Raw genomic sequence first — 11,307 nt, forward strand, 5'->3', positions numbered from 1 at the left:
TTAGACATGGCGCTCTTCCTGGGGGCTTGTTTGAAACTCAGGAGAAGCCAGACCCACGTGATGCGTTCATCATTTCCGGTTGAAATTTTTTGGGCGACAATACAGATTAGCGCTGCCTGCTGTTATGGAGACGCGCAGAACGTACGCTCAAGTCGGCGTCGCTTCGGTGTGTTCTGAGGCACTTTTTGGACCGACGGGAGCCAAATTATCAGTCCGACTGCCTTTTCTGCCGTTGGGTTGGTGAGATCAGGGACTCCCTAATATTGTATAAAATGAAGTTGCACATTAAATTGGGACCTACACTTACATGTGAGTGGCCTAAAGACTTTATATATACCTTTTTTAGTGCAAAGAATACAAAGCTATTAAAATAAAAAACTGTTGGCATGATTGTATAAATCATGTTTTATTGTTAAATGTGGCACAGTAACGTTAGATCTTTAGGAATAACTGTATATGTGGATGACTACCTTACCTATAGGCTAGTAAGCCTATCATCAATGTGTTTTTTTCACAAATGGACTGATTTATATTTGCTTATAATAATAGGTTGGATTCATGTTAAGACATTTTAATTTTTGTAAAAAAAAAAGAACAATCATTTTGTGCCCCCCCGTAGTAACTCTGAGGACCCGCTAGGGGTCCTGGACCCCCTGTTGAAGATCTCTGTCTTAGAGTATTAAGAACTTGTTGGAACTGCATCATTAGCTGCTAATTGCAAAACACAACATCACAGACTGGGGTGTGGCTCTAGGTACAACATGCTTGCACTTTAAATCCATAGAAAGCATCACCATTGGCCATTTTAACACTTTTTTGACAGGAGTCTTCCAATATTTACTTTCTTGCCCGCAAATTCTCACTTGTACTTCCATTGTGGAGCAAATGTACTCATATTTGACATCAACCTCGTGTAGGGCCACTCTTAAAATATTAAGTGTATTAATGTAATTTTAAATTCACACAATATAATAAATGTATATCCACACTGCATACTGCATTCCTCGTGGAAATTCTGTCCAAAAATATCTTCGACTTCAGGATGTTTGATTTCCATTCTCTATAGCATACTGTCTGCATATCATCATCATCATCACCATCATCATCAACTTTATTGCCAGACTCAAGGTCCATTCAGAAGCCACAGACATGACATACAACATACATTAAAAAGAGAAAGATAAACATATGCAGAGAAATAAAAACTAAAGAAACAACATAGTTACCTCTTTCATTACTTACTTGATCACTCGTTTCATGCTGTATCAAAGGATTCAATAGTAACCTACTCTGGAAAATATCAAGAGACATTTGTCACTAAAGACAAATGGGCTTGTGTCCCATTAATGAAATCCACACACAATGGAACACACCGGGTGTTAGTCACAGTTATGGATGAGCTCCATCAGTGGTGCTAAAGAACATCAGCCCTCGCATCTCACTCGAGGATAATGTATGCATTCGCTCACACACACACACAAACACACACAAACACACACACACACACACACACACACACACACACACACACACATCAGTGTGGGGGCAGGAGAACATAGGCAGTAGTCAGGAGTGAATGCAGTGGGCAGAAAACATTTGATTGACATACAAATCTTACAAAGCAGATATACCACTGAGCAGGGAGCACAAGGAGCCATGGCTCAATAAAACTGATTTGTAGTTGTGGCCTTATAGTTCGATGTCACACAAGTACATCACATGTCGACATCACATATCTTTGTGCAAAACACTGAACCTGCAAACTGCTCAAAGAGTGGTGGACATGGCTGCTTTTCCATGTAATCCCTTTCTTAGTGAAATGCATACAGGCAACAACAGAGGTATTGCAATCAATGCTTTCTTATAAAAAAAATGGCAATGTATTTTAGTATGGTAGAACATCTATCGGCAAGAGTTCAAATGTTTAACAAATCAGAGTTTAATATTGTTTGGGATAGAGCTTCCAGGAAGAAATGACACAGGCAAATCAGTCTAAATGTGTAGTTTATTAACACAAACTTGTCAAATGCACAAAGCCACTGCAAATTACAAACAAAAAAGCAAAATGAAGAATGTATACACACTGGTCTTCCCAGTACTGTCCCTTTCTGTAATTTTCCATCTGATAAATCGTAGTCAGGGTAGTGGCTATAAACAGTATGGCTGGATTCAAAGGGCCAAGGAGCTCTGTGTGATGTGAAAAAAAATTACAATTTACCAATCACTGACAACATGCTTTGTTTTGTCTTATCAAAGTAATATTAAATGATATCCCCATTATAATACAAGATCTGACAGCATTACAGTGTAACATTAGAATCAGTAGTTTATATTTACACATTTACAGTAAAGTAGAACCTGTAGATAAAGAGGTCAGTAGTATTTATGCTGTATTTTTATGGAGCTAAATCAGGGCCAAATGTTTTGTTAATTTGGAAAAAATATATAAACCTACTAACTAAAGCTTGAAATTGAAAAGTTTATATTTACACATTTACAGTAAAGTAGAACCTGTAGATAAAGAGGTCAGTAGTATTTATGCTGTATTTTTATGGAGCTAAATCAGGGCCAAATGTTTTGTTAATTTGGAAAAAATATATAAACCTACTAACTAAAGCTTGAAATTGAAAAGTTTATATTTACACATTTACAGTAAAGTAGAACCTGTAGATAAAGAGGTCAGTAGTATTTATGCTGTATTTTTATGGAGCTAAATCAGGGCCAAATGTTTTGTTAATTTGGAAAAAATATATATACCTACTAACTAAAGCTTGAAATTGAAAATTTAAGTTTTGGTCTAAAACTTGAGAAATAAAACCATGTATTCAAATTCTATTCTAAAAATAAGTGTACCAATTTTTATTTCAGTTTGAATAAAATTTAGATTAAATTCTGGTATTATTTTGAATAAATTATTAATTTTCATTTTTCACTTTTATATTTGTCTTCAGTTCCACATTTCATGTTTTCAGATTCAAATTTTTTTTTTTTTACGGCTTCAAATATTTTTTTTGTTTATTGTTTTTCAGTTTCAGATCAGTTTTTTTCAGTTTCAGACTTTTGGCCCTGATTTTGCGTAGGGGGCGTGGCTTTAACTCAGAGGGGCGTGGAATTATGAGTGACAGCCTAACAAAGAAGGCAGAAGACTCTCCTCAGTCATGTTGCCTTCAGGAAATTGTGTTACTGCGAGAACTATGACTGAATGCTTTCTATCCACCATATACATGTGACTTTTACTAAACAAAATGATGCCAGTGACAAAGTTCCATTTAAAAAACAGTTTGACTTTTCATTTAAAAAACAATGACTTCTGCCACTTCCACGTACAACTTTGAATGTATGCACCACAGTATTCACTCGGCAGTCAACATGGCGTCCGCTCCGCCAAGGCAACCCTGGCGCCAGTGTACAGGTAAGACATGTGAAAGATATTAGCATTTTTGAATAGATACTTTGGGACATTATCCCCACAGTGGCATTTTTTTGTCATTAACACAAAGGGAAAATAGGTGGACAGCTGGACAAAGCTAGAAATGAAGCATCGCAGCCACTGTCGAGTTATGGTCATTCTGACAAACAGAGGTTAACAAAGACACTACACGTTAAAGTCAAAAAACTTGAGCTGGACACTGAAATTAGTGTAAAAACACCAGCTAGTGTGAAGCTAACATTAGTTAATGCTAACCATAGTGCTAGCAATGCTTCATTTCCAGCTTTGTCCAGCTGTCCACCTATTTTCCACCTGTGTTAATGACAAAAAAATGCCACTGCGGGGATAATGTCCCAAAGTATCTATTCAAAAATGCTAATATCTTTCACATGTCTTACCTATGCGCTGGCGTCAGGGTTGCCTTGGCGGAGCGGACGCCATGCTGACTACCGAGTGAATACTGTGGTGCATACATTCAAAGTCGTACGTGGAAGTGGGAGAAGTCATTGTTCCTGCTGAACTGCACAATCTGGCACAGTTTATTGCTCTTATAGTGTAATTGGTACCACGTGTTGTCCAAAACTGTTTTTTAAATGGAACTTGTCACTGGCATCAGTTTATTTAGTAAAAGTCACATGTATATGGTGGATAGAAAGCATTCAGTCATACTTCTCACAGTAACACAATTTCCTGAAGGCAACATGGGCCAAAAAAACAGGTCTGAAACTGAAAAACAGGTCTGAAACTGAAAAAAAATATTTGAAGCCGTAAAAAAAATAAGTTTTGAATCTGAAAACATGAAATGTGGAACTGAAAACAAATATAAAAGTGAAAAATGAAAATTAATAATTTATTCAAAATAATTCCAGAATTTAATCTAAATTTTATTCAAATTGAAAGAAAAATTGGTACACTTATTTTTAGTTTGAATACATGGTTTTATTTTTCAAGTTTTAGACCAAAACTTATATTTTCAATTTCAAGCTTTAGTTTTTCAACTATATATATGTTTTTTCAAATTAACAAAACATTCGGCCCTGATTTAGCTCCATATACTTTAAGCAGATCCTTTATGTGTGTAGAAAAAGAGACCAATGTTCATTTTTCCGTGGTCTTTAAAGAAAGAACAAACTCAGTGTGTTTGAGGAACAGGGGTTATGATGATCGGGCCAGAGTTTGTTCCATTTGTGTTGCCTTGAGTGCAGAAGTATGGATACAATTTCTCTGTAAAGTGGCAGCCAGTGAAAGAATACATATGTGATTTAGAATTCACATCATAGAAAGAAACCACTCCCTTATTATAGTCCACAAAGATGCCAACCTTCTCAAGCTTTTCTTTTAGTGTGATTTTAACACTTGGTTTTGTGTATGCATAATATATACTGTCATCAAGCCCAATGGTCCAGTAACCATTTTTAACTGACACAGCTATGTCCTCCTTTCTATTAACAGACTCCTTGACCACTCCAAGAATCCAGTCAGTCTTTCCTTTCACTTGCACTTCATAGTAAAACTCCCCTGTTGTGAATCCCTCCTTTGCCAAAACATCTGAATACACTTTAAATCTCTTTGGGCTGTTGGGAAGATTCTGTTTTGTGTCTACGTCTTTCACCTGTTTTCCATCCTCGCTTATGACAAGTGAGCAAAATGCTGTGTCAGGGTCAAAAGTCAAGTCCACTGTATGTTCTCTCATTTTTTTCATTTTGATCTCAGGAAGCTCTTCCATTATTTCATCAACTTTCTGTTTCAGCTGCATCACAGCTCCTCTCACTGCCTTGAAAGACAGATCACTGTGAACACCAATCTTGGTCCAGTCCTTGTTTAAAGGAGAGCACAAGGTTAGGAAGCTCTGGAGAAAATGATGGTGATCCTCAGAACGATACAGCTGCTCCAGCTGGGTGCTTCTGCTCTCAAGCTCAGCGATCTCCATCCTCAGTTCTGTGAGAAAACCTTCAGCCTTTTGCTTTGTTGCTCTGTACCTCTCCTCAATCACCTCAGCAAGCTCGGCCTGGCTTCTCTGGAGGGAGCAGATCAAGTCAGTGAAGACCTGCTCACTGGTTTCTTTCTCTTTCTCAGCTTGTCTCTGGCTGACATCAACTGAGTTTTCAATCTCAGCTATTTTCGTGGACCGTGATTGTATCGTCTTCTGGATATTTGCCATGGTCTCATCTTTTTTTGCCATCATTGCTTCATATTCTTCCTCAAGTGGGACAACATTGTGACTCTTGTGATCAGTTTTGAAACACAAGACACAGATACAGGCCTGTTCAGTCCTGCAGTACAGTTCTGTTGTCTTGTTGTGCGTCTTGCACATTCTGTCATCAAGATTCTTCACAGGGTCTAATAATGTGTGGCCTTTGAGAGTAGCAACTCTTTGATGTGGCTCAAGGTGCATTTCACAGAAAGACACTAGACACGTCAGGCAAGATTTAACAGCATTTAGCTTCATCTCAGCGCAGATGTCACAAAGAACGTCTGCTGATCCAGGGAGATGTGGGTCCGGAGTTGAGGCTTTGATTTGAACTAACGTCTTAAACTCAGCAGCTAACTCAGACATGACAGTGTTGACTTGGAGTTCAGGTCTTGGAGAAAATGGCGTTTTGCATAAAGGACACTGGTAAATGTCACTCCCGTCCCAATACATATGGATACATGCACTACAGAAATTGTGTCCACAGGGCGTTGAGACTGGCTCAGTGAACACATCCAGACAGACAGAACACAGAAACTTCTCCTCTGACAGCAGACAGCTGACAGTCGCCATATCTGGACAAAGTAAGTCAAAAATAAGAAGTAAAAAAATACAATAAAGTAAGTAAAAATACAATTACAACTCATACAATTCAGGTCAATGGGCGAAATGATGTGTTGAAACGGTATACGTTATGATATGTGTGCCAGGAAACACAGAGAACAGCTGAAATATATAGTCTTTCTTACCTGTAAAGTAGCACGTTTTAAAAGCAGCTAAGCAAAAAAGTCAAAGCAAACCACACTTTGGAAATTTGCTCCCCAGTCTACTTGAGTTTCGTTTCAGGACAATGATGTTGTTAGAGGCTCCTCCCTAGCCTAGTACTTCCTGGTCAAATTTAACTCTTTCGACTCCATTCACAAGCCTATATATTTGTAAAGTTAACTATACACTCACTATTTTCTTTTAGTGCCAGATATCACCCAAAGTTATATATTTTAACTTAGGCTTGTAGCTAACTTGTATGTTCAGGAATTATAGTCTTGATATGTTGATTTTTAAAATGCAAAGATGTAATTGATCTACAGGAAACTATTTCATCTCAACTCTCATCTTATTTCATGAAGAGAGCTGTTATATTTCTACATGTTACACACACATACATTAACAGTTGTTCAAATGTTTTACAGCTATGAGTTAAATATTGTGACGGAGCTTTTAGGTAGAAATGACACAAGAAAATCAGTCTAGATGTGTAGTTTATGCCCCCTTTACAAATTCACACAAGCTCTTCATTTCAGACCAGTGGGAATTTCAAAGAACCAGCAAAATGAAGAATTTATACGCACTGGTCTTTTCTTTCTTAGTACCACCCCCTTCTGTAATTCTCCCAATGATAAATCAGTGCTATGGCTGTATACACAGTATGTCTTGATTCGAGAGGCAAACAATGTCTGACTTGATTTTGCAGGAATGTTACACTTTATTACATATAACTTAATTCAACAATCAAAATGCACAAGGGAGCAACATAACATAAAAGTAACATTACATTATATCCTGAGAAGTGACAGCCTCTTCCATTTTATAACAAGATGATATGACAACATAACAGTGCAACATTAGTATCCTCAGTTTACATTTACAGAAAGGTACACTGCAGACAAAGGAACAGAAAGCCACCTGTGATGAAGTGTCATACTTTTACTTATCCATGCATGAAAAAAAAAGTTTTAAATGTTACAGAGGCCATTTACAATATAACATTTGAAAGTTTTTTTTTTTACGTTAATACTTTAAGCAGATCTGTTAAGTGTGTAAAAAGAGTCCAATGTTCACTTTTCCGTGGTCTTTAAAGAAAGAACAAACTCAGTGTGTTTGAGGAACAGGGGTTATTATGGTCAGGGCATTTGTTCCATTTGTGTTGCCTTGATTGCATATGTATGGATACAGTTTCTCTGTAAAGTGGCAGCCAGTGAAAGAATAGATATTTGATGAAATTCTGTTTGAACGAAAATGGCGTTTTGCATAAAGGACACTAGTAATGTCACACCCATTCCAATACGTATGGATACATGCACTACAGAAATTGTGTTCACAAGGCGTTGAGACTGGCTCAGTGAACCCATCCAGACAGACAGAACACAGAAACTTCTCCTCTGACAGCAGACAGCTGAGTAAAAATACAATTACAACTCATTCAATTTAGGTTAATGGGCAGGATAATTTGTGTACATAAACTGTATATTTTATCATATGTGCAACAACAAACACCTAAAGGACAATTTAACTATATTATCTTTCTTACCTGTAAAGTAGGAAGTTATGAAAGAAGCTGCCCAAAAAGAATCAAAGGAAACTTCACTGTGACAACTTGTCCGCCAGTCGACTTATTTGTTTCAGCATGGTGACGTTGGTAAGGGCTAATCATTACCTTCTTCTTCTTCTTTCTCTTCTTCTTGATGTTTTATGGCTGTTGGCAAACAATGTTATGGTGCATTAATAGCATCTGGTATGGAGTGGATCTGGACTCCACCTACAGGCCTACATTCAAGTCTAATCTAACTGTAAAGGAAAGAATATGTGTGTGTGTGTGTGTGTGTGTGTGTGTGTGTGTGTGTGTGTGTGTGTGTGTGTGTGTGTGTGTTGAATATCTGTGGAACCACATCTGATCTACTTTACACTTGGCGGGTGCTGTGTATATATCATCAATGTTTTTAATGCAGAAATTGAAGGAAGTGACAGATTATTGTGTTGTATTTTTATATGATTTCAAGTGACAAAAAAATTTATTGATTGAGTTATGTTTATTGATAGTTCCTACATGCCTACTATATGTGTTTCGCAATTGGACGATGACCTGATTAAGCTAGGATGGTACTCATCTGTGGCCAAAGACCTCTACAGCCTGTTACCTTAGCTACTGCTCTGGTGCGACTCCATAGAAGTTTACAAAACCAGATCCGTCTTTATTCTCCAGCTCAAGACAAAGATGAAAAGCTTTCTTGTGTTGTCTTCTTAATAACCACTGCTTGCTCCAGATTTTCTTCCAATGTTTCCTTCAGGTTTGAAGAGGTCTTCCACTTTTAAACACAATAGTAGGTTACAAGGAGTGTCTCTAAATTACACTAGTAACCCTAACCCTCTTCACTAACCCTTTGAGATCATTTTTGAAGTCAACACATTTTGTCAACTGTTTTGTTTTGATTTGTGCCAAGGGCATTTAGTTTTAGTTTCAGTTAATTAAAAAAAATACATTCTAAGACAACACTGCCAACATTAGAATGTCCCCTGTTGTTCTTTAATTGTTGTGCCACAGGCTTCAGATATTGAAACAAAAACAGGATCACTCTTCTCCCCAGAACTTCTCTGTAAAAGAAGATTTACAGTCAACTTTTTTTTTTTTATATGCAGACATACAGAACAGAGAAACACAAACTGAACAAGAACAAAAACCCTCTCCCACCCCTCTCGAGGAAAACAAAACAAAAAACAGAAATCACATCTTGCCTAATCACTCTCCTCTCGTTCTTGTGACGCTGAGGTCATTAGGTCTGATATTTGTGCTGCTGCGCATTTCCATAGGTCTATAGTCGATGATTTGGCTTTGTTAATCCTTGCTGTAGAGAGCTCAAGCATAACTATGTCTAGAAAATACGCCAACCACTGTTTTATACAAAGCGAGTGAGGGGGGAGCCAGCGTTGAGCTGTCATTTTCTTGGTTGCGGTTGAGCCGGCTAGCCACATTTTCCCAAGTTTCCCAAGCAGGTGTAATTTAGAGTCGTCATTAAGTAACAAAACAATCAGGTCAGTAGGATTTCGACATCCTATCACATCAGATATTTTTTATTTTTTAAGCTCAATTTTTTATTGTTTTTTTTTTAATATGTTTTTTAATTTTAATATGCAAAAATACAGAACAGTGCAACACAAACTGAACAAGAACAACAACCCTCTCCCACCCCCACCCTCTGCGGTCTCAAGGAAAATAAAACAAACAAACAGAAATAATTTCATTTCTTTAAGATGCAAAAGGATATCCTTCTCTTAGCATCATATTTGTGGACAGTAAACATGTTCTAAAGTCTCTTGTTGGGTATAAAATTCCTGCTTTCCTACATTATGTTTTTCTATTTTAAATAATGAACCTGTATGACCAAAACATAATCTGGATTTCTCTCTCTCTCTCTCTCTCTCTCTCTCTCTCTCTCTCTGGGTTCTCCTTGTGCTTCTCATCATATCTACTTTTCTTTGAATTCTGTATAACCAAAGTATAACCATATTCCTGTTGTCTCTTCTTTTCATAAGATTCCTGTAGTCTGTTATGGTGGTATGATGGTGGTGGTGCTAAATGACATTAATGTAATGTTATCGCTTTTGAAATTTTGTATCATCCGTGTGAATTGTGCTGTAGTAATCACCACCTTTGTCAAATTTTCATAACTTGTAAAACTGGAGCTGCACTCTCTTGGAAGAGGCCAGTCTGTCATGTGACTTCTAGTTGAGTCTGACCACAAGAGGTCAGGCACAACAAGGATGAGCTGAGTGGCTCAAACTTTGTCCATCTCCACTTTTGCAGGGCACTCCTGGAAGTTGAACCTCTGCTCCATACAAAACTATACTGATTTAACAATGCAAACATAATATGTAAAATGCATAAAAACAGTATTGATTCTCTGTGTAATTTAGTCTCATTCATCATTCAATAAAAAAATGTCTGTCATGTAAGATGATTTTTCATCATTTTATTAAAAAAAAAACTTTCTATTTAGCCATTATTTTCACACCTTCTAACAAATTCTCATCTTCTCTGTGCAAGATTTTCCACGGGACAAACACCCAGCTGTCGACCTAATGAGCAAGCAGATGTTAAAAGCTGGCAAATATAATGTGAAATTGAAATGAATGGATGCATAAGGCTGCGGTAGCATGTGCGTATCTTTTTCTTGTACCTATTTTTACACACATACCTCTTTTCTGTCATACAATCACACATGCACACACCAATGCACATTGTTTGCTTTCTCTTTAGCCATTTTGACATGCATGCTCAGTCAAGCCCTGCTACTACCGGCTGTGGGAGAAACCATTTGAGGGCCACATACTAACTACATCAGAATGAGACTGGACACAGAGGCACTGGCTAGGCATAGAAATGATCTGGCTTTTCTGGGAAACCACATTTCTGTTTGTTCTACAATGTGTCACCCATGCAAATATGAGGAAATGGAAAACGGACAGGCTCCAAATTCCTATCCATAGAACGATGCTATTCTGTACCTTTTATCACGTTTTGTTTGGATTGATGTTTACTAGGGAATACTTGACCTAATGGATGACATCCTCTGCTAAGTAATGTTGTTTTGGTAGACTAATTGTCGCCAGTCCAGGTGATCACTGCAGAGTTCCTCCCCCTGCAGCCACCATCTATTCCTAATGGCTTGCAAACTTATTGAATTACTAAGGTGGAAAAAGAGGCAAATACACAGTGAAGAGTCTGTTGGAGAGGAAGTCTTGCTGTGATGAAGAATCATGATTACATAAAGAAGGGGACAGGGACCGTCTTTCAGTTATTTTATTTAGAAAATATTTATTGGCTTTGATGCATGAGTTCTTCTTATTTCTAAATAGTGTGGTGTCCTTATTGCTCGTTGCCTTTTAATTTTTTTCACTAGTCTTTTTTTTC

The 11,307-nt window shown here is 37.4% G+C and overlaps 1 protein-coding gene across 1 annotated transcript; it reads right to left on the reverse strand.

Moving 5' to 3' along the window:
* Positions 1-1,987: 1,987 nt before the first annotated feature.
* On the reverse strand, positions 1,988-6,462 carry LOC144512179 (E3 ubiquitin-protein ligase TRIM39-like). Its single transcript, XM_078242780.1, has 2 exons — positions 6,371-6,462; positions 1,988-6,196 (listed from the first exon to the last, which is right to left on the reverse strand). The coding sequence occupies exon 2, from the start codon at positions 6,192-6,194 to the stop codon at positions 4,563-4,565; it is 1,632 nt and encodes a 543-aa protein (XP_078098906.1). The 5' UTR covers positions 6,195-6,196; positions 6,371-6,462; the 3' UTR covers positions 1,988-4,562.
* Positions 6,463-11,307: the final 4,845 nt, after the last annotated feature.

Source organism: Sander vitreus, chromosome 23 (genome assembly GCF_031162955.1).
Source record: "Sander vitreus isolate 19-12246 chromosome 23, sanVit1, whole genome shotgun sequence".
Lineage (NCBI taxonomy): Eukaryota > Metazoa > Chordata > Actinopteri > Perciformes > Percidae > Sander > Sander vitreus.

What these genes read in the sequence shown, in the direction of transcription:
- LOC144512179 (XM_078242780.1), bottom strand. Translation starts at nt 6,194, where the DNA reads ATGGCGACTGTCAGCTGTCTGCTGTCAGAGGAGAAGTTTCTGTGTTCT.